A 24,702-nucleotide genomic window follows, 5' to 3' on the forward strand; every position below is an offset into this window, starting at 1 on the left:
CTTTCCGAGGAACGCGAAAAGTTAGAGCATGCCATTGTGCATGTATTTAAGACCATTCAAAAGAATGGGGTTCTTATTCGCGTAAGATTTGTGCGACTTGCAATGCACAAATCTTCGCAGGATTTTTTTGGCCACGTGAAACCGGCCGCACCCTTGTGAATAAGGCCTGAAGCAATAATGAGGATATTGAAGTGGATCTGATGTATACTCTGCATATTTGTTTAGCTTTTTTCAAACCACCGCCTGCCTATATGGCACATGCATTTTATTTTTTGTATATTTTTAGTCTGGCACAAATAATTTTTTAGTGTAATATTAATATGTGCAGGTAGACTATATTTGTAAATGCGCACAAAATGGAGCAGGTCCTATATTTTTTTGCATGTGTGAGGAATGCACATGCAAAATATTTTAAATGAGGACAAACCCATTGATATTGTATCGGATTCTCTGCATATTGTGTTTGCAATTTTTGCGTGAGCAAAAATGCACGCAAATATGCCTGTCTGAGGCAGACTCATAGACAGCCGATTAGCCAGTATGTTCTGGAGTACGGGGGGAAAGCCATGCAGACATGTTGTCCTTGGTTGGGTTCAAACCCAGGTCCCAGGTGCTACAAGGCTACACTGTCCTGTCCAATTTTTTTCTGTGGCTTCTGTTACAATTTGAATATCTATCTTTGAACACCATTTTAGTTTTGGAGTCGAAAATTCAGTTTTAGGCTGCCTGTCTACGGGTCTTATTGAATTGCATTCCAGGCGACGATAATGCGGTCGCGGGGAACGTAATGCATGCTTTCCATAGCATTGCTATGGAAAACGCAGCCCCTCTGTCCACGGGCGGAGAATCATAGCGATTCTCCGCTCGCGGCCGGCAAATCGCAGCATGATGCGAATTGCCGCGATTCTCTGCAGTCAGCCTATCTGTCAGATTGGCTGACAGCGGAGATCCGTCTGCTGGCTCCCTTTCCCAGGTAGCGGCTCCCTCAGCGGAGATTCGCCACAGGATACCGCAGCGCCCGTGGACAGGCAGCCGAAGGTCCAAAGATCTTGCTGGTTTTCTATGACACCGCTCCACAGCTCCTGGCTTACTTTAAATCTCATGACCTAAAACTCGTTTAAAGATTTTTGAAGCTAGAAATAAAATGGTTTGGAAATTCACCTAAACGATGCGGTCTGCACCCTATGTTGATCAAAAATGATAGCGATTTCTATGGCCTCCTGCACACAAATGGATTTACATTGGGGAATCTGCAGTCAGTTTCCGCACTGTCCAATGGCGAGCTGTCCAGACCATCCGCAGTACAGATGAAAACTAAGCATTGCCTTATAAAAACATACTTAAAAACTAAAAATTGTTGTAATTTCTGTCCCTTTTGTCCTCAGTTCTTAATACACTGTGAGGGCACGCGGTTTACTGAAAAAAAACATGAAATCAGTATGCAAGTTGCTGAGGCCAAAGGCCTTCCCAAGCTGAAATATCATCTACTGCCCAGAACAAAAGGATTTGCAGTCACTGTGCAAAGTTTGAGAAATGTAGGTAAGGAAAGCAACTTGTCAATTTGCTTGTGTCTGTTAAGATTTCGGGCCCCATTTATTAAAACTGTCTAAAAGAAAACTGACCCGCTACCCATAACAACCAATCACAATGCAGGTTTAACTTTTCCAGAGCAATTTAAAGGGGCTGTACAAGTTCTGGATTTTGAATAAAATGGCTTTTACATGCAGTAAAATAACAAATAGGCCTATACTTGGCGCTCCTCACTCGTCCTGTGTCCCACGGTGCTGCTCCGGGTTAACAAGCTTCTCCAACCTGCTTGTGGGACGTCACAGGAGCTGTGGCCAATAACAGAGCTCGGCACTCAATTGCTGAGCTCTGTTATTGGATGAAATGCCTGTGACTTCCCATAAACCGGGCTGGACTGTAGCCTGTGAGAAAACACAGTCGTGGAGGACCCAGCACCAATGTGGTACACAGTGGGAACTGGAAGAGGTGAATATATTCCTATTAGTTATTTTACTGTGTGGGAAAGGCATCTTATTTAAAATGCTGAACTCCGACAACCCCTTTAAGAAATGACAGCTAAGCTCTTAATAGTCACTACAGGCAATGAGGCACGTTTTCCATTGGAGCACAGCAACTACTAAAAACAATGAGCACCATTTGTCAAAAGTGACCTTTTACTTATGTGTTTTTGCTAGGGTTGAATTATTTTAAATGTTGGTATACTTTCCATGTGGTTTTCCAGTACAAGGGTACATTCACACAGGCAAAAAAATGTGTGAGTTTAGTGCATTGTGAGACACACAAAACTCACATGAAAATATAATGGGTGTATTTACATATGTGAGGAAGAGCCTTGTGTTTGTGCAGTAGAGTGTTAATGCAGTCCTAAACTCTCACTCATGACATAAAGGTTGCAGGTTCAATCTCTGAATGGTTCTGGTAGCTCAAGGTAGACTCAGGCCTCCATCCTTCCAATGTCAGTAAAATCAGTACCAAGCTTGCTGTGGGCTAAAGATGACAATGGCAAACTACCTCGCAAAAACAGTCTGCCAAGAAAATGTCACGATGTGACCTCAACCTAGGAGTCGGTGATTTTACCTTACCTTTACCTTACATGGGTGAGACCGAAACATCATGTCTTATTTTCGTGCAGGTCTCACACAAGAATAGAACATGAAGATGTGCAGTCTCCCTCACATTGCACAGCAACCGGACAGAGTGTCTGTGTGCTGGGCGACGACAGTCACGTCTGAGAATATTGGGCACAACTTGCTCTTGCTCCAGTGATTACACACTTTGTAATACAAAATGGGTCTAGAATGATACACATTATTTGTGCCCAAGCTGTAGCCCACTTGTTTATATGATCGAACAAAACATATAAATATTAACAAAACATATAAGCATTATGTAAGCAGATTTTCCTATACAGCATGTTAGTAAAAACTATATAAACAACCAAAATATAAATGAAAATTAGGGACAGAAACTATATATAGCCAATAGTTCAACCCTTTCCAATCCAATTTGTATCCTGGTTTTCCTAGGGGGCTTATTCTTTTTCTGCCATTATAGAACAGCGCTATCTGCTGGCTAAAGCCAGTACTGCATGAAGTGACACGTTGGATAGGCTCTGAAGTCTTCCAACATCGGAGCTGTACAGCCTTAAATCATAATGTCTTCAGACATCAGGCAGTGGATTGGAAAGGGTTAAATTATTCAACTAATGTTATGTTGCTGAATCCTGGCTATTTTTGCACTTGTTTTCTGTTTCCCTATGAAGTTGAGTGTTAGGATTCTGTTGGCTTTCCAGGAATCAACACTAGTGCCCGCTGTTTCACACTTTTAAGGTAAATCTGTTACGTTCCCACAGTACCATAAACGAAGTTATGGCGCTGGTAGGGGATGTGACACGGAGCCGGGTGATGTAATTTTTATACTCATCTGCTCTTGCGATCCAGTGCAGTCACCCTGTGAAGATCATGCGGTGCGTGAAAATCTGACTCTTTTCAGAGTCCCATGTGTGCACTCTTCCATATGAGTCTATGGAAAAAGCGTGTTCACGGGACTCTGAAAAGAGTCAGATTGTCGTGCACCGCTGGATCGCAAGAGCAGATGAGTATAAAAATATCCCTCGGCTCCCTGCCATATCCCCAAACAGCACTATAACTTAGTTTATGGCGCTGTGGGAACGTGACAGGTTCTCTTTAAGAAGGGAAAGGGGGTGAAATAATGAAATAAACTGCTCCATAGCATCACAACAACAAGTGATATTTCTTTAGTAAAGAATTTGTTTAGTAAAGAAACTTCATAAGAACATAAGGGAACTGAAAAGAGTTAACAAAGTTCTGCTACAAAGGACATAGAAAAACAACTTTGATTCAGGGGCCTGCCCCTTTGTAGACCTGAAGCAGGTGTGTTCGTGCGCTGTCACAGCTTAGTTGGTATAATGGATTGAATTATCACTGAATTGATATTCCCAAATTTTCATTGACATCTGTGAAATCAGTCAGCTGTTTCTGTAATTCTGTGTCCCCTGCCCAACTGTACTATTAGTTCACTAGCCTTTTTCAACTGAACTTTGTAGTCCAGTAGAATGGAAATTTAGACATCTCATATTTCCAGCCGTGTTTTTTGTCCCTCTAACAATGTAGTGAAACGTCAGAGAAACCTGCAGGCCAGAACTAATCCTGTCGTTTTCTGTGGGACGGGCTCATGGCATCTGGCGCATCAGTTTTTATTCCAGATGCTTAACTGTTTCATGTAGCGGTTTCCTATCCGGTTACGGATGCCAGACGGCAGCATGGAGTGCACCAATATAGCACCAACTGATAGATAGAAACTAGGTCTAAGAGAATATACCTGGACATATGAATGGCACAATATACGAGTATGAGATTAAGGATGCTTCCACATAGGTAATAAAATTGCACAATTTTGTCACTATGCGACAGTGCTACAAATAGCATGTATGTGGAGCCCATGCTTTCCTATGGGTTTTTCCACACGAGCGATGTTTTGTAGCCTGCAACATTGCGAGAATACAAAATCGCAGTAAGCTCCATACAGCCGTGATTTATTTATTTTTTTAATTGTAGCCCATGTTTCCCTATGGAGCCCTCCTATGTGTTGCATCACATGAAAACGCAGTTTTCCTGCGGTGCGATGCAAGTTATAAAGTAGGAAATCCTACTGTAAAAGCCATAGCTGCATACGTCACCTAAGAAGCGCTGTCAGCTCCGCCACGTCTTCTCCCCGGTCCCCAGCACTGGTCTTCAGGCATCTCTTCCTGGTCAGGGATTTGAAAATCCCTGCCTCCAGGAAGCGCTGCCTCTGGATGTGATTGGTTCATCGAGCACTGGCACTGATTGGTTGAGCGCCGCGGCGCTCAGCCAATTAGAGGCAGTGCTTCCTGGAGGCGGCTAATCTTTGGGAAGCAGCACCACTCTTTAGCATAGGTTGTGTCTGGTATTACAGCTCAGTTGAAGTGCAGGGAGCCAGTGTGGTGCTGCTTCTGAAATCTGCAGATACTTATTTCTTATCTGAGCAGCCCAAGTAGCAAATATCATTCCTCCTAGCTCCAGCGTGGTTTTGCACTGAAGTTTGCAGCCTATGAAGCAATACATTTTCTTTATTAGAATCACTGCCTTGCCCAAAATGTGATATGACCAGCTGCCGTAGTCACATGTAGAAGATAATTAACACTCTGAAGGATTGGGCCCTAATCTGATCCACTGAATTACCAGTTGAACATAATCATTTAGATGATGAAAATAATTGAATAAAGGAACGGTTGATGATTAAATCCTGAACAATCCTATTAGAAGACGAGATGGAGCCTGTTAGGATTATCCCAGCATGACTGTTATCTGCAGTACAAAGTAGGCACACAGTCTAATCCAGCCCTGGCCAAGGGTGTGAAGAAGTGGCCTTACTGCTATGTCCGGCTGGACCATGCAGCAGAGGCATCACAGTGTGTTTGGCAGTTTACAGAATCTTATTTGAACATCCAGCTATTTCCATTATGTCCTCTTATAGTTTTACCTTCACCTCTCAGAGCATTTATAAATTTCTATCTTACTTTGTATTTCATCAGAAGATGTCACAGTCCTTTGGGCTAGCTGCCATTTAGGAACCACAGGATCATGTTTTACAGCACATCTTTCAGACAGATGTATGTCAGGACCTTACAGTGACCTCAAATGTGTATATACCATGAGAGGTAGACCATGTGGCAGCTGTGGGGCCCTTGGGGACAGGGGGCCCAGTCCTGGTTGGTCAACCCACTTTGCTACTGGTTAGTGTGGACAGGTGTAGTGTAGTGCTCTTTACAGAAGAAAACAGCCGTGTTGGACGAACCCTTTATTTCAAGATCTATGATATGTGTGTAATCAAGTTCCTTTACGCCTGTTGGTCTCTTTATTACATTTGCTTTAAACATCAGAAACCATTAAGTGTGACAAATAGGGGATATATGTAAGACAGGATATACAGATCTTGTATATATAATATATTGAAATACTAACAACCACCTGTCTGTGAGTTACATGCTCCGCCCCTGATCACATGACGGTAACGCCATCACAGGTCCTTCATCCCTGTGCAGATTACAGGCGGACTTCATCCCCTACAAACCCCCGCGGCCTCAGTTGCTATGGAATACTAATGACCACCTGTCTGTAAGTGAGTGACTGTGTGAGTTAGGGCTCCCACCCACTGGCGTTTTTTTCTCCACTGCGATGCGATTCTAAAGTTAAAGTCTCGCATCGCAGTGCGAGAAAAACGCCGGCAGATACCCAAAAATCGCTGGGATATCGCTGCGACATCGCCAGTCTTTTCAATGGGGCTAGCGGCAGCAGCGCTAGCCCCATTGAAAAGATATGGAGAATGCCGGGGACTTCTGCCACAGCTGTGACAGCTGTCACAGCTGTGGCAGGAGTTTCCTTCATCCCCGCGGGAACCGCAGGGATGAAGGAATCCTGTGTCACAGCTGTGACAGCTGTGGCAGAAGTCCGCGGCATGCTATCCCATTGCTTTCCATAGGATCGGCACTGCTGCCCATCCCATTGAAAGCAGTGGTTTCTGACAAGCCCCGCAGAATGATTATCGGAGAAGGGCTTGAAATATAAGCCCTTCGCCGATAATCATCAAAAAGTGGTTAAAAAAATAATAAAAAAGTTACTTACCTCTCCTGCTGTCAGCCGCGTCCTGCTGCTGGCTCCCCAGCATTGCTGTCCAGCACTTTCAGCAGACGGGGATTTAAAAATCCCCGCCTACTGAAAGGGCTGTGCAGATTGGCTGAGGGCTCAGCCAATAGCAGCTACTGCTTAGCTATTGGCTGAGCGCTCAGCCAATGACAGATAGTTCTTCGAATTTATAACAAATTCTAGGTAATAATCATTATGTATAAATGGACCATTACACAGGGAAGGCTTTTAATCACTTATAGGGGTGCCCATTGGACACCTAACCCCCAAATTAGTAAAGATTTTAGATCAATAAGTGGCAAGTTTTACTGACTCTTTTCCGACAACACATATAACAATCCGCTCAGCCCCCCCTGCTCTAGAACATACTGCCTGCAGACTGGACTGCATTTGCAATGTGACAGGTTTCTTTTAAGGTTAAAATCAGCAATATCATTATAGGGGTCTTTCGAGATGTTTGATTTACATAAAATCCAGCTCCCCTGCCTAAAAAAACAAATGGGGTTATACTCACCTCTCCCCACTCCCACTGTGTCCTGTGCCGTCGCTCCCCGTCGCCCCCATGATGTCACACTTACAGGTGTCCCAGTCTGTTTATGGGACATTACAGGCAATGCAACCAATGACAAAGCTCAGCGATTGAGCACTAAGCTCTGTCACTGACTGCAGCATTTGTGATGTTCAATAAACCAGGTGAGACTGCAGCCTGTCCGAGCAGTGGACACCGCAGGGGTGGGAAGAGGTGAGTATAAGCCTATTTGTTATTTTATAACAGGGAAGCTGGATTTTATGCAAATCTAACATCTTAGAAGCCCCTTGAAAGCGGTTGCCACCTGAAAAGAATTGTTTCTAGTTAAAGCCAACCCATAATTAAAAACATTTTTTGTATTTACAGTTATTAAAAATGTTTTTTATCCGCAGCTATTCCAGGACTAATGTGAGAATAGCACCACCTGCTGTTTCTATTGAAGAGTCATTCTGTTTGCTGTCCACCTCAGTAAAAGTTCCAAGGTGATTACACATAGTCAGTCTTCTATACAATAATGCTGTCTCACTATCAGTATTTATTGTGACATCACAGAAGATACAGCCATTTAAAGGCATTGTCCAGGCGTGGATGATTTTTTAAACATGGCCACAACTGTGGTAAAACAATAAAAGCAGCCGTACCTACTCATTTGTTCCCTCAACGATCCAGAGCTGCTGTTCTCACAGTTCTGATTTCTGTCTACGAATGGCTACCACCAGATCGCTGTAACGGTCATGTGCCATTCTCATGGCATCATGGCTCCCAGCATCTGAGTAGTGATACCAAGTAGCAGTGATGATTAATGGTAGGCATTCGTAATCAAAGACGAAAAAGACGGCAGGAGCTGCAGTGCTGGATGGTGAGGAGAACGAACAGGTAAGTGCTGCTGCTTTTATTGTCAATTCTCAGTTGCACCCACATTTAAAGAAATCGTCACCATCCAGACAACACCTTTAAGAAGCAGCTGCTCACCACAGTAGAGATCCCTTTACATGCCCAGTGGAGCAGAGAGAGTGGCAAGACTGAGCATGTGTGACCACCTTGGAACAATTACTGAGGTGGGCACAGAAAAACAGCAGATGGCACTATTCTAACATCAGTTCCGGAATATTTGCGGATATAAACTCCCCCCTTTTGTGGAGGGATACCCCATTTAAGGGGTTAATATGCCCTAAGGCCGGCTTCACACGGACGAGAAAATCGCATAAGATTTGTGCGTTGCGAGATGCACAAATCTCGCAAGAATATGAACCCCATGATTTTGAAAGAGGTCATACACATGAGCGATTTGTTCAAGTATTGCACCGCGTTGTGCTAAAGAAAAAAATCCCGGCATGTCCTATCTTTGTACGTGATCTCGCATTGCATCTCCCATTGTGTTCAGTGGGGCCGGCGCTAGCATTGTACTACGTGCTCGGTGCACGCAACGCAGTGCCAGATCTCCACATTGATAACACTGGGAAAAAAACATGCAATCCTAACAGCCTGGCACTGTTATTTGCTATGGTACTTGATTAGACATTTATAAAGGCCATGTAAATGTGAAGGATTACACAGAATAGCTGGTTACTCAGCAGGGATGCCATCATTTACATACTGGACCAAGAATGGAAGAAGCTGGTGAATTTATAATGTGATTTACAGGACTGTTCCCCCTCTAGACATAAAGCTGGGGTTGTTCCACGTGCACAGTTCACCCCTAGACCTATACTCTGCTCTGCTCTTACCTGGTAATGCCTTTCTGAATGACATTTAAATGAAGAAAACAATAACTCACATTTAATAATGTCAGAGAGAGTCTGAAATGATTATTTCTCTCCCCTCCAGTGTCTGCAGTGTATGACTCCACCCTCAATTTTAGAAATAATGAAAATCCTACTTTACTTGGGGTATTAAATGGGAAAAAGTACCATGCAGACCTTTATGTAAGGTAAGAATTGGTAAAAACATTTGTGTCATTTGCATATTGCTGCATATCTTTATTATCATTATTTATCTCCATAACACCATAAGGCCTTATTCACACAAGCGTATTTACGCCGGTATTTAGCAGCGTAAAAAAGTATTAGAGTCCAATGTATTTGTTCAGATGAACGACTTTTGGGCGCGTAAAAAAACAAAATCGCACTGGGAAAAATAGCACATACGTGACCGTTTTCGGTTACCCATGTTATACGGCGCGTCAAAAGATAGGTCTTGCCCTGTCTTTTGCAGAGATACATAGGAAGCTCTCATAGACTTCAATGGAAGTGGGGGGAAAAGGGAGAGGGAGTTATTCTGCGCTCAACGCTGGGGAAAAAGGACAGCCGGCCTGATTAAACCATTATTGTTCATTCTGAGCATTTTAAAGTGATTGATGGTTTTCTGTGCTTCTGTGTATTTTTTGCCGATACGCAGTAGCGGTCCATATGAATTTCAGAAAATACGCGGCTAAAGTTCAGGACTAGAGATGAGCGAGCGTACTCGGAAAAGCACTACTCGCTTGAGTAATTTGCTTTATCCGAGTATTGCTGTGCTCGTCCCTGAAGATTCGGGTGCCGGCACGGAGCGGGGAGCTGCAGGGGAGAGCGGGGAGGAACGGAGGGGAGATCTTTCTCTCCCTCTCTCCCACCCGCTCTCCCCTGCTCCCCGCTGCGACTCACCTGTCAGCCGCAGCGGCACCCGAATCTTCAGGGACGAGCACAGCGATACTCGGATAAAGCAAATTACTCGAGCGAGTAGTGCTTTTCCGAGTACGCTCGCTCATCTCTATTCAGGACTTGATTGCTGCAATTATTCATTCATGCGACACTACGGCGAACGTATAAACGCATATGGTCATGTGAAAGAGGCCCTAAAGGGTTTTCTAGATTTCAACTAGGTCATCAATAGATGATCATCTTTGGTTTGTCAGGCCCGTAAGCCAGCTCTGTACAGTGTGCAGCAGACTTCATTGGTCTTGCTGGCATAGTTCCCATTCAAGTGGCACAGATACTCACTGAACTTACAGAATGCTAAATTGACACTGATTTTGGAGTCTTAGAGCTGCTTCACACAGAAGTATTTGTGCACCCAATACGCAATGAATAGTGCCCATTGATTTCAATGGGTTCGTTCTCATAAGCATATTTTTTGCCGCTGTAAAAAAGATAGAACATACTCGGAATGCGCAAGGAGATGCGTGAAACACTGCGTCCAAAGAAGGACACATCTGGATCTAAATAGTAATTTCAATTGGTGCATTTGTCGCGGGCAATTGAACATGCCCTGCGGGCTGAAAAAGTACAGTGAACCATGCTGATACACATGCAAAAAAGCATCATTCAGTGCGCAAAAATGTTGCGCTGAGGCGTGCGCAATTATGCTTTATGTTCACGTGTAACAGATTTTCTGCTGAAAAAAATCAGCTGCATATTTCTGTGTGTATCTATGTCGAAATCTGTCTGTATGACATACATGGGTGAAGGTCGCTTAGAATCCGCAGGATGTCAGTTTACACTGCGCTGCATCGTTTGTCATCACGTGTGGATTTGTTCTGTACTATATGGATGAAGTTTGTTAAATCAACACAGCTGTCACTGTAAATGCTGCAGGTTTTCCGTAACACTTACGTTACGTGTATACATCCCACCTTTGTAGCAGCGGTCAACAGAATGGCTTCCTCTTTAATACCTAAATAGAAGCCAGCTGTCTTCTACGACGAGCGCCAATGCAAGTAATCTCCCTCCCCCTTCCTTTCTTTCCAGCTCCCATAGCAATATATGGAAGCTCCCTGTGATTTCTGTCAAAATATAGGCCAAGGAAAAATCATGTCTGAAAATGACCAGCGATTCAGCGATTTTCAGTCGCAGTTTTGACGCCGCAAGAAAAAAAAATCGCCCATGTAAATGAATGCATTGAAATCCATGGTACAATTTTACTTGGTAGCAACGTTTCAAACAATGTTTTCTCACAGTTAATAGCTGCGAGAAAACTTCCCTGCATGAGGCTTCAGGGCTTATTCAGACCAATGTATTTTACATCAGTATTTGGAGGGGAAGTATAATGGATAGATTTACATTTCTGGAGTATTTTGGACCCGCGCCTGTTTTGGCTCTCAAAATACTGATATAAAATATGTTCGCCTGTTTCACATGGACGATTTTCTGCAGCTAAGTTAAATGGGTCCAAAAATCGCAACTAACAGAAGCAATTGTTTCCCATGGAAACCTTCATATGAACAATTTGTAGACGCGTCAAAAAAATCACAGCATAGAACGTAGGACGTCAGCGGCAGAGTTTAGCAACTGAAATTCCTTGTTGCATCAAAAAATAGGTCTTCACCTAACTTGTTGCAGAAAATTGCAGAAGCCTTCATAGACTCCTATGGAAGACTATGCAAGCTGGCTGACAAAGGGAGATGAAGGGATTGTCCCGCAGAGGGGAGCAATGAAAGGATCCCCGTGTGAAACCTCTTTATCGCTGGGGACTCCCTTCATCCCAGTGAGACTCGAGGGATTCCCCTGCTGCCCCTCGAAGTGGGGTAATTCCCCAGCAGTGGGTCTGGAGGAATTCCCTAGCAGCAGAGCTGGAGGGATATCCGCACAGTGGGGAGAGAGGGATTCCCCTGCAGGGGAGAAAGAGGATTTCCCTGCAATGGGGGAATTCCCCCTTCTCCCTGCAGGAGAATCCCTCCATCCCTGCAGCAGGGATATTCCTCCACCTCCCCTGTAGGGGAATCCCTCTCTCCCAGCTGAGATGAAGGTAGTCCCCAGCAATGAAGGGAAGCCCCCATGGGCTTTCTCTCATGTTTCTTTCTCCTACCAGAGCAGCAGCACTTTTTTCAGAGACACGCAGCTGCCAATAGTGTGAATGGGCAATTTCACTGCTAAATAAACTTGGAACTTGATAATGGGAAATAGTTTATTACGCAATTATCTCGTGAGTTAGCCGCAATTTTTTTGCGCGACTAACTCTTGTGTGATTTTGTAGTCCATGTGAATGAGCCCTATGGGTGCATTCACACGTCGCTGGTTTGCTGCAGATTTTGGCGCAGATCTGCAGCAGATTTTGTCCCTTCCAGTTGAATTCAAGGGTTAAGTCAGCAGCAGATCTGCATCAAAATCTGTGTTAAAGTTTGCAGCAAATCAGCAACGTCTGAATGCACTTTCACATCACCTAACCAGCAACAGCATTGGTCAGTACCTGTGCGGGGAGATGGCGCAGGCTGCACTTTTGGGACTGGCAGCGCGCTGTATTCCTAGATGGGAGGAGGTTTTTGTGCAGGCTGAAGCGTAACCGCAGCTGTTTCCGACTCAAAATACACAATAGTGGTGCAGATTTTGCCGACGTTTTTGCTGCGGAAATACTGCAGATTACGCTTTTAATTTTTTGCTGAAGAAAATCTGCAGCATTTCTGCTACGTATGAACGCACCCTTAGGGCTTATTACACGACTGTATTTACGCAGGTATTTACTCACGTAAAAAAACCTGTGACCATGCAAAACATTGGATTTCAGTGGGTTCATTCAGAAGAACAGTTTTTTGCTGCATAAAAAACACGCCTGGAAAAGTAGGGCATACGCAACCGTTTTCGGACGCATACTATCTTTTGACTTTTATGAAAACTAAAAAAAAGGAGGGGGAAGGCAGTTACCCTGCTTACGCTGGAAAAAGAACACAGTTTGCCCCAATTAGGCATTAATCAGACATTCTGAACAATTTATAGCGATCAATTGTTTCCATTGCTTCAGCGTAGGTTTTAACGTACACGCAGCAGCGCTCTGTGTGAATGGCATGAAATATGCAAAAAGAGATTGGGACTCGATCGGGTCATGTATTCATTTATACAAAAAAATGCTGCATATGGGCAAATGAAAAAACGCATATGGTCGTGTGAAGGACGCCTTACGCTATCTTCACAAGGGTGAGTGTCATATCACGCTCGCCAACGTGAGATTTCTCCACAGATTTGAGGCATTTTTATATTAAAACAACCTTGTATCACTTCGGAGAAGTAGCGATCCTCCAGCGCTGCTGATAGCCACAGTAGAGGGTTGTGGAGTTTCTTCCATTGTTTTCAATGGGAAAACCTCGCATTGCACCGCGTGCACCCAGCACATGATGCGATGCCGCCGCCGGCCCTATTGAAAATAATGGGTGACACCCAAAGATAGGACGTGCGGCAATTTTGCTCATGTATACGACCCCATTCAAAGGAATGGAGTTCATATTCCTGCATCTTGCAACACACAAATCCCGTATGAAGCCGGCCTAAGGGTACGTTAACATGCAGTTGATTTACGGGCTGATCTATAGCATATTTCACCCTTTCTATTTAAAGATAATAGGAAGGGTGAAATCTGCACCAAAATTTGATGCAAAATCCGCAGCAAATTAGTGAGGTGTGAACGCATCCTTAGAATGAAATCTCCTCCACATGGCTTGTACGGTAAATGCTATGGAAATTCTGCAGCATTTACTGCCCATGTAAAGGCGGTCTAAGGGAAGTTTCAAATACACCTCTTAGAAAAAAAACAAAACACAGTTTTTGATGTGTCTTTATCAGCCAAAGCCAGAAGTGGATTCAGAAGGAATAGTAAATCTGAAGGAAGGTCTTAAACTACTCCTTCCTGCAAGATCCACTTTTGGCTTTGTGTCAAAAAAACCTCATCAAAAACAGATGCAAAAGGTGTTAGAAAAAAGACTATTTTATGTGGAACTCAATAAATTAGATTGTACCGTGTGTGTAATATCATGATAGATACTAGAAATGCTGCTTCTCCTGTTCATTCATAGTGCTTGTATTTACCTTTCTTCCAGGCGGATTCCATTAGAAGAAGTACCTGAAAATGACCAGGAATGTGCCCAATGGCTGCATAAAGTCTATCAGGAAAAAGTAAGAATTTCCCTATGTTTTTCTTTTGTTTATAGTTTTACTTTAAGGCCTAATGCCCACGGTCGTGATGGGCTCCGCAAGCGGAATATAGCAGCGAAGTCCGTCACAGCCCCCCCCCCAAAGACCTCATACTCACCTCCATATCCACTGCGTGGCTCCTGCATGACACTGCCGGCGCGCATGCGCAGTACAGCGCATGACACGCCGGTGGTGTCATATGACAACACAGCGGAAGTATAGCATGACTGGCGGTTTCCATTAACTACAATGGAAGCCGTCCGCGCATATGGCCGCGGCATGTCCTATTCATTTGCCGAATTCCGCAGTGGAGTTCCGCAGCATGTACATTGAGCTATTAGGTTCAATAGAACCTAATAGCCGCGGTGAAACGCCACAGATTTCCGTCGCGTGAAACGCTGCAGAAATCCGGCCATGGGCATTAGCCCTAAATGTAAAAGACCAATGTTCTAAGCTTATATATATATATCAAACCCCTGATCTGCTGCTAAAATCATGACATATTGGCATGGTGTAATGCAGTCTCCAAACCTTTTTAGCCTTGGGGCACCCTTACCAAATTTTGGGGGCAAAAAATGGCTAAAAACAACTCCCTATAGCAGTATAGTCACAACTAGCGCTTTACTGTCCCTCCCTGTCACATCTTAATCACATCCAGCACTTTAACAACCCTCAAAACTTTATCTCCCCTCTCTAGCAGCATACATGTGGTCAAACATTTCTCTCCCCCCTTCCCAGCAGTATACATGTGGCTAAACATCTCCCTTCCCCTTCGCTCTCCACAAAATAAACTCTTTATAACAAAAAAAAACACCTAGAAAGAGTTGTCGTTTAGCTGTAAAAATGCAGTTTTATCTCAGGCAGATATGTAAATGATGAGAGTGGTGGAGTTGATTGGATAAACGTCTTGTTACCTGAGGCTCTAAAAGTGATTCTACCCTTCGCCTACAAAAGGCTCTCAGAGGCTACTTGGGTGTAGTGACCTCTTTTTCTGCTCATGTAGAGCTTGTTGACTACTAGACATGTCTATGAAATATTCAAAGAGATTTTGTCCAGTGAACAGAATTTGAGAAGGGGTGTATTATTGGAATGTGATAAGCCGGATTGTCGTATCAATAAATTTTCCACCACCTGAGCCATTCTGACCAGACTGTTAGGAGGTGTTGGGACCAGTGTATGTGTGAGAGCGCACACAAGGCCACCGGGCTCAGAGCATTCAACAAACCACAAGTAGATAGGGTCATTTAATTGTCCAACAAGCTTAAGCAGCTTCAACTGTTTCATTGTCCACCATCCAGAGTAGGTGGTGCCATCGTTACAGACCCCTGAGTCTGTCAGAACCATTTCCAGGTGTTTGGCGAAGGACATTTGGTCTTACAGCACCCATTAAGTGTACTGCCTTTGACACCCACTCACCATCGCCTCCACTTGCAGTGGTGTTGTGAATGGCAAAATTGGACCTCTATGGAGTGAAACCAGGTTTTCTTCAGTGATGAATTCAGGTATAGTTTGGGCACTGACTGTCTTGTCTGGAGACCCAGGGTTGAGCGCCTCAATCCTGCCTGTGCTGGGGAGTGGCATACTGCCCCCTCTGCCAGCTGGTGTGATGGTCTGGGGGGGCCATCACTTATGACAGTCGGTCATGCCTACTAGTGGTATGAGGGGCAATGACAGCTGTATGCTTTCATGCCCACCTGTATCACATCTTGCATCCAAGCTAAGGGTTGTCCAACAGGGTACTAGAACCTCCCTGCCCGTCCGCATCACATCTTATGTCCAAGCTAGAGGTGGTACAACAGGGTTCTAGAGCCTCCAAGCCCGCCTTCATCACATCTTGTATCCAAGCTAGAGGTTGTACAACAGGGTATTAGAGCCTCCATGCCCACTTTTACCACATCTTGAATCTAAGCTAGAGGCGGTACAACAGGGTACTAGAGCCTCCATGCCTGCCTCTATCACATTTTGTATCCAAGCTAGAGATGGCCCAACAGGGTACTGGAGCCTCCATGCCCCACCATATTACATATTGTATCCAAGCTAGAGCCGGTACAACAGGGTACTAGAGCCCCCATGCCTATCTGTATCACATCTTGTATCCAAGCTAGAGGCGGTACAACAGGGTATTAGAGCCCCCATGCCCGTCAATATCACATCTTGTATCCAAGCTGGAGGCAGTAAAACAGGATACTAGAACCTCCATGCCATCTGTATTACATCTTGTATGTAAGCTAGAGGTGGTACAACAGGGTACTAGAGCCTCCATGCCAACCTGTATAACATATTACATCCCAGCTAGTGGCGGTACAACAGGGTATTAGAGCCCCCATGCCCGTCAATATCACATCTTGTATCCAAGCTAGAGGCAGTAAAACAGGATACTAGAACCTCCATGCCATCTGTATTACATCTTGTATCTAAGCTAGAGGTGGTACAACAGGGTACTAGAGCCTCCATGCTCACCCATATCAGATTTTGTATCCAAGCTAGGCACTGTACAACAGGGCACTAGAGCCTCCATGATCGCCCGTATTACATCTTGTATCCAAGCTACAGGTGGTATAACAGGGTACTGGAGCCTCCATGTCCATCCGTAGCACATCTTGTATCCAAGATAGAGGCAGTAAAACAGGATACTAGGACCTCCACGCCACCTGTATCACATCTTGTATCTAAGCTAGAGGTGGTACAACAGGGTACTAGAGCCTCCCTTCAAGGGGTTAGTTTTCCACAGTAAATGATCCTCTTGCTCTGATATTGTAATCACTTACTTATATCAGCGTTACAATAACACAGAGAAAGTTTCATTCGAACATCTCTCCTTCCCCAGAGAGCGTTTTGCACTTACTCTTAAGGCCCATTTAGACTCAACGATTATCGCTTAAAATTTGCTCAAAAGCCGTCTTTTGAGCGATAATCATTGCATGTAAATGTCCCCATCTTTCAGTTTTCTGCTGAGCAATGGTCTGCAGTTCGGCTTGAAAACGGTCATTCAGCAGAACAGCTGATGAGATGGACCGCGCGCTGTGCTCTGCCCGGGGACTGTTGATTGCATTGTCTCAGCTGTCCTCAGCTGTCAGCCCCGCGTCAGAACAAAAGGAGAACAGCAGGCGGTCCTCTGAATAAATTCAGCTCCTGGCAGCTCACACGCTGCTAATTGGTACTGATAGGCATTAGTTGAAACAGGTTGCAAATAGAGTAAGGAGAACCGGGTGTATTTTAGAAAACGTCTTGAAAACTCGGGTATGCTCTAAGTCTATGGCAGTTATGGAAAGAGCCTATAACGTGCTCAGCTATACATAATTCCCATGCACACTTCAATGAGCATTACCAAGGGGTTCTTTTTCTTCTTTTTGTGAGCGCATACAGAGGGGGAAAAAAAGTGTTTAGTCAGATGCCAATTGTACAAGTTCTCCCACTTAAAAAGATGAGAGAGGCCTGTAATTGACATCATAGGTAGACCTCAACTATGAGAGACAACATGAGAAAACACATCCAGAAAATCACATTGTCTGATTTTTAACAAATTTATTTGCAAATTATAGTGGAAAATAAGATTTGGTCACCTACAAACAAGCAAGATTTCTGGGTCTCACAGACCTGTAACTTCTTCTTTAAGAGGCTCCTCTGTCCTTCACTCATTACCTGTAGTAATGGCACTTGTTTGAACTTGTTATCAGTATAAAAGACACCTGTCCACAACCTCAAGCAGTCACACTCCAAACTCCACTATGGTGAAGACCAAAGAGCTGTCGAAGGACACCAGAAACAAAATTGTAGCCCTGCATCAGACTGGGAAGACTGAATCTGCAATAGGCAAGCAGCTTGGTTTGAAGAAATCAACTGTGGGAGCAATTATTAGAAAATAGAAGAGATACAAGACCACTGATAATCTCCCTCAATCTGGGGCTCCACACAAGATCTCACCCCATGGGGTCAAAATGATCACAAGAACGGTGTGCAAAAATCCCAGAACCACACGGGGGAACCTGCAGAGAGCTGGGACTAACAAAGGCTACCATCAGTAACACACTACGCCGCCAGGGACTCAGATCCTGCAGTGTCAGACGTGACCCCTGCTTAAGCCAGTACATGTCCGGGGCCTACTGAAGTCTGCTAGAGAGCATTTGGATGATCCAGAAGAGTATTGGGAGAATGTCATATGGTCAGATGAAACCAAAGTAGAACTGTTTGGCAGAAACACAACTCGTCGTGTTTGGAGGAGAAAGAATGCTGAGTTGCAACCAAAGAACACAATACCTACTGTGAAGCATGGGGCTGGCAACATCATGCTTTGGGACTGTTTCTCTGCAAAGGGACCAGGACGACTGATCTGTATATATGAAAGAATGAATGGGGCCATGTATCGTGAGATTTTGAGTGCAAACCTCCTTCTATCAGCAAAGGCACTGAAGATGAAACGTGGCTGGGTCTTTCAGCATGACAATGATCCCAAGCACACCGCCAGGGCAATGAAGGAGTGGCTTCGTAAGAAGCATTTCAAGGTCCTGGAGTGGCCTAGCCAGTCTTCAGATCTCAGCCCTATAGAAAACCTTTGAAGGGAGTTGAAAGTCCGTGTTGCGCAGCGACAGCCCCAAAACATCACTGCCCGTGAGGAGATCTGCATGGAGGAATGGGCCAACACACCAGCAACAGTGTGTGCCAACCTTGTGAGGACTTACAGAAAACGTTTGACCTCTGTCATTGTCAATAAAGGATATATACCAAAGTTTTGAGATGAACTTTTGTTATTGACCAAATACTTTTTTTCCACCATAATTTGCAAATAAATTTGTTAAAAATCAGACAATGTGATTTTTCTGGATGTGTTTTCTCATGTTGTCTCTCATAGTTGAGGTCTACGTATGATGTCAATTACAGGCCTCTCTCATTTTTTTAAGTGGGAGAACTTGTACAATTGGTATCTGTCTAAATACTTTTTTCCCCACTGTATATCAATGTAAAGGAGCCCAAGAACTCAAGCGTTCTTGCTGTGTGGAGTTTTAGCTGGACAAAATAGCTCCACCTGATGGTAACTGAACTATTTTTTAACGTATCGAAGTATAGCGTTGTTACTGGTTATTTTATCTTTCTAGGATGCTTTGCAGGAAGAGTACTACAAGACGGGGACCTACCCTGGCACCGCTGTTATACCTCGCCGCAGACCATGGACTCTACTCAACTGGCTGTTTTGGGCTTCTCTGTTATCTTATCCTCTATGCAAAGTTCTTGCTAACCTGCTCAGCAGCGGATCATACCTCACACTGGCCGTGTTCGCACTGCTCATGGTTATAGGTAAGTCATCGTACACGTCTCTATCAGTGCAGTGCATCTCACATCAGGGAATAGTTCTAAACCCAGACTAGACTGGTCCAATGTTGTGCAGTATGTTCGAACATTACAAAATACGTAATAGCTGGTTAGAATTGACAGGGATCGGCTAAAGTACAGAAGCAATAACGAATTATAGTGGTGTGTGAGACCGGACCTCCTGCATGAGACATTCTATCATCACCGTCATCCCTGTTAGGCCAGGACACGAGATGCACGGACTGCAGGCCACACCACACGATACACAGACCGTAATAGGAAATGCATAGGCTATAATGGATCTGTGCGCTGGTCGTGAATTAACATGGACCAAAACACGCTAGTGTGCCAGAGACCTTAGGCTTCATTCACATGAGTGTATATTGGCCCCGATTTCATGGCTGGCCGATATATGCTACCCATCTCAGGCATTGGTTTCCTCAGCTCAGATGGCCGTTTTTGGGGTGCATAAAAACGGCCAGTTGGCAAAAAATAGCGCATATCGTGCGCATTCCGGTCGGCCGTTTTTATGCTGGCCGGAAAAGATAGTTCTGGAAATATATTCCGGCCGGAATATGGTAGCAGGTCCCATAAACTCCTATGAGAGCCTATAGGAGCTGCCGAAAAATGGAGGTGGAGGGAGTTTAGCGGTGTCTCTGCTAAACTCCCTTACCCTCTCGGCCCCTTGCCGACTGTTGGCAAAGGGAGGGGGCGGGACAGGGCAGGAGATTAGCACTCCAGCTCCTGCCCCCTCCCAATGCAGGCAGCCTTCGAGGGGCGGAAAGGGGGAGGGAAGGGTGTGGGAGTTTAACAGAGCTAAACTCTCTCCCCCTGCCTGACGGTATCCTGAGCTCGGCGGATACTCGCCAGACCCCGGTCGTCTGAACAGGCACATAAATGGGATATGCAGCCATGACTTTGCCGCAACTGCCTCTCGTTTATGTTATTTTCGGTCACGCTGGGGCCATGACATGGCCATCCGAACACCACAGCGCCCGTGTGAAAGAGCCCTTAGGGTGTATTCACACAGGCGAGTGCGATGTAGGTTCCTGCTAATCTGACTTACATCGCACTCAATATTTCTGAGATTGCAATGCATTTTGGCGCTAAAAATGCACCCAATCTCTATATATGCGTTTTTATATAAGTGAAAAAAATCACATATGCTTCCAATCATTTAAATGGCAAAAAAGCATTGCACTCACATTCGAGTTAGGACATGATGCAATTTTTCGATCTCAGACTCTTGGTCTGAAAGAAAAAATTTCTCATCTGAAGTAACCCATTGGAATCCAGTGCTTCAGATGGGGTGATTTTTGCCCAATTTTTGGATATAGCCTTATTTGCAGCCAAAAACATACTTTTCTTATGTTTAGAATCCAATAATAAAGACGTGGCTATTACAAAAAGAGAAAAAAAAACTTAAAGAAATCAGCTTCTTAAGCCTTATTACCAAGGACTCCATAAAAAAATAAGAGAGGAAAAAAACCTTTGACTCCATACAAAATCAGGGGGCCACAGACTTTTGCAGCTTCAGGCTTCACTCACACGAGCACACAAACGGTGAGGTTTTTATGCATGACCGATATATACACAACCATCTGAGCCATTGGTTTTCAATGCATCCATTCACATGGTCAAAAATATGGCACATAAAAACGTCAAACCGTGAAAAATGGAACATACGCGGCAGAAATGCGTGCTGACACATATACGCTGGGCAGAAAGATAGTTGTGGAACTATCTTTTGCCCAATATACATCAGTGGCTCCCATAGACATTTTAGCAGCATTCAGCACTGCGAAAAGCTCACCGGTGCCTCTATATTGGCATTGGAAGGCATCCCGAGGATTTTTGCTGAGCGAAGGATTTCCGGGGTGCAATGTATTTTTTCACTAAAAACGTCGCTCTCGGTCGTGTGAATGGGCGAGAAAACGGCCATCTCATCAGCTGCTATGTCAAACTACTGAGGCCTACAAAGAGCAGAGATACATGAGAAATAAGCCGATGGATTTCAGAGTGCATCAGATAATGCAGCGAAGCTGGCGTAACTGACTGTAGCGAAGGGGAGAGCCTTAGAGATAACTTGTGGAATCAGGGTTGTATACTGGCTTTAAAGGGGTTGTCCCGCGAAAGCAAGTGGGGTTAAGCACTTCTGTATGGCCATATTAATGCACTTTCTAATATACATCGTGCATTAGATATTGGCTATACAGAAGTTATACACTTACCCCCTCCGGTGTTGGCGTCCCCGTCTCCATGGCGCCGACCGGAGCCTTCTTCTGCCTGGATTAGACGCGCTTGTGCTGAAGGGGCCGCTCCGGCGTGCTTGCGCCGCACAGGTCTTCTGCGCATGCGCAGAAGACCTCTGCGGCGCGAGCACGCCGGAGCAGGACAGAAGAGGGCAGACTGCGCAAGCGCGTCTAATCCAGGCAGAAGAAGGCTTCGGTTGGCGCCATGGAGACGGGGACGCCAACACCGGAGGGGGTAAGTGTATAACTTCTGTATGGCTCATATTTAATGCACGATGTATATTACAAAGTGCATTAATATGGCCATACAGAAGTGCTTAACCCCACTTGCTTTCGCGGGACAACCCCTTTAATGTCATTATTTGTTGAGGTGGTTTGATCAAAAGAACAAATAATTCTGTTTATTGTATATTCTTGATTTCAGTTTCTGTCGGAGTGCGTCGCATGATTGGAGTGACTGAGATAGACAGAGGCTCCACCTATGGCAACAATGAAAACAAGCAGAAGCAAACTTAACAGTATTTGCTCCTCCTCAGAAAGGGAAACATTTTGAATACTGACCCAAGGCCTTTTGGATGAAGGGGAAACCCCTGCATTGTTTTACGGGTGCTTCTAACCCTCATGTAGGTGAAAATCCAAATCATACATGGTTTCAGACAGGACAGATGAAAACTGATGTATTTTATTTTTAAACCGTGACAGCGCCATTCTGTGGAAACACTGGAAAGTCATACATATGTTGGAATAGCCTAGGTTAAATAAAGAAATAAAATGTTGACAAGTTGTGGTTGTTAGTTTGTTTCGTAAATTCTTTTTTTCACATATTATGCATTGTTTTATACATTTACAATATCCCACTTGTCATCCTTTATTAAATTGCTCCTTGCAGTAAATGCTTAATAACTGTGGGGCAGATGTACTAATCTGACTGCAGCTAAACCTTGTTGTAAAATGCACCTGAGCGTGGCACATTCTGGCATGAAGGTTTAGACCTATCTATGAAGCAAGTGCACCAAAAAGAGTAATCCTCTGTGCCTTATTTGACTTAAGGGCCATTTACTCTTGATGATTATCATTTACAGTTCATTCAAAAAAACAAATATGAGCGATAATCATCTCGCGTAAATGCCAAAAAATCGTTTACTATTTATTCAGTCAGCATAAAAAACATGGCTGGATCGCTGGCTTCTCGTTGCGTGTAAACGCTCCCCGGTCAGCGCTTCAAATAGAATGTGGAGCGCTGAGCGAGAACCCAGTGATCCAGCGGTGGACTCTGCCTGTCTAAACGCTCTGCACAAGCGCTAATGACCTTAGCGATACTGTCGTCCCGTATAAATGAGACATTAGCGGGAAAAGGCATGGTTTAAATGTATAAAACTTGTACCAAAAGTTTGTAAAGATGCACCAAATGTATCATCACGCATCAGCCATTCAAATAGACTAAAAGTTTTTTAATGTATCTGGTGTTTACTAACTGGTTGTACTAACACCATGTGGTCTAGGACTTTTGCCTATAGTTGCCCTCTCAAAAAGTTATATTAAAATGACTCACCAGTGACCATTCTTTTCAATCTGGAGCCACAGATCTGGCTCAAAAAAATTGCTACTTTTGCTGGAGGAAATGGCAACTCCAAGGGGAAGTAGTATTACTTGTTGGCCATTCTGCTTCCTAAATGCAATTAAATTAAGCAACTTTCTAAATACTCTTCATCCAAATTTCCTAGCATTTGCTGCTGTGCAGCCATTGTAATTCCTTAACTTAGCTGGCTATCTTGCTGAATCTTACATAGAGCCAACAACACCCTGCTTCTGGCTCTGTCAGCTGCCCCTCCCTTCTCTTAATGTTAGTGGGGATTCCATGACCAATAGATAAATGGAGGAGACCTGTTGCTCAGATACCGACTGATCAGCTGATTTCTGGGGCCACCGTCACTGCAGTCAGTGCAGGAACCACTGACCAAAGCATTGCAGCCCAGGTTGGTACTGCAGTGTAGCTCCCATTGAATACAAAAGAAGCTATGCCTGCAATACCAATACCAATACCTGCGCTATGGTCTGTGCTTTATGCTTCCTGTGCAGCAGCCTCAGGAGATCGACCGAGATCCCAGGGCAGTTATATAGCGATAGAGGGTAATCACATAGGCTGTGGAGAGAAAAAGAACCTCCACAACAAATCCTGCAGGGTGGAGGAAGAATCACACACACCCCAGCATCATTGTCTGTCAGCACAAGGGAGAGGAGATCCCTCATGGGCTGTAAAAGGAGAAATCTGTACAGTAAAAAAAACTATGCTGATACATGAGAGAGTTTGAAAAGCAGCTTCCTGGACACACAATCCTCATATCTAGCTTGTATTACTGAGAGGGACAGTCCTCAAAAAATGAGTAACGTCTGAAACTACTGTATGAGCAGGTTGCAAACTGCTTATCAAGGGGTTTGAAAATGAATGAAGCTTGCAGCCTGTAACTTTTTTTTAATCTCAAGGTAAACACAAACCTATGTGAAAATAATTTTTCAATCTGAGGAGGCAACAACTTTTTAAACAATTCAACATCATATTTAAAAAAAACATGCCTAGCTTTTCATGCAACTTCTGGCCTGTGGGTGTCACGTCAATCTTGTAATATACTTTTCATAATTTGTTTTTCTCTTAATGTTACCACTGTAAATCAAGGCTAAAGTGTAACCCCTCTACAGTCCACTGCCTGTTGTTAGGCATTCAGCTTCTCTAGCCATTAGGGTGGTAGGGACATCTTCTTAGCTGTGGGGGAGGGGCTGTCTTCACAGGCTCAGTTTTTTTGTACTCAAATAGCTCCCAGGTCTGCAGTCAGTGTGTAAAGAATCTCGTCAATTCCTGATGTTATATTTACCTAATCTGCTCTATACATTTATTATTATGTTGTAGGCAAAGGAGTATAATTCTTATTGGATTGATCTTTATTAGCTGCTTTTACTAGGTTTTGTGTGTTTGCATGGTCACAGGACATACTGCATTTTAGGCTTGATTTGGAGTGGTAAAACAATTT

General features: G+C 44.2%; 1 protein-coding gene across 1 annotated transcript in view; it reads left to right on the forward strand.

The window, feature by feature from the left end:
* The window catches only part of AGPAT4 (1-acylglycerol-3-phosphate O-acyltransferase 4), a 105,067-nt gene extending 82,646 nt beyond the window's left edge, over positions 1 to 22,421 (forward strand). Inside the window, exons 5-9 of the mRNA XM_066590719.1 lie at positions 1,386 to 1,539; positions 9,070 to 9,172; positions 14,024 to 14,099; positions 19,211 to 19,409; positions 22,101 to 22,421. Coding sequence (XP_066446816.1) covers positions 1,386 to 1,539; positions 9,070 to 9,172; positions 14,024 to 14,099; positions 19,211 to 19,409; positions 22,101 to 22,192 — 624 coding nt within the window. The 3' untranslated portion in view covers positions 22,193 to 22,421. The remainder of the gene's footprint in view (positions 1 to 1,385; positions 1,540 to 9,069; positions 9,173 to 14,023; positions 14,100 to 19,210; positions 19,410 to 22,100) is intronic.
* The last annotated feature ends 2,281 nt before the right edge of the window (positions 22,422 to 24,702 follow it).

This window comes from Eleutherodactylus coqui, chromosome 1 (assembly GCF_035609145.1).
Source record: "Eleutherodactylus coqui strain aEleCoq1 chromosome 1, aEleCoq1.hap1, whole genome shotgun sequence".
NCBI classification, from domain to species: Eukaryota; Metazoa; Chordata; class Amphibia; order Anura; family Eleutherodactylidae; genus Eleutherodactylus; species Eleutherodactylus coqui.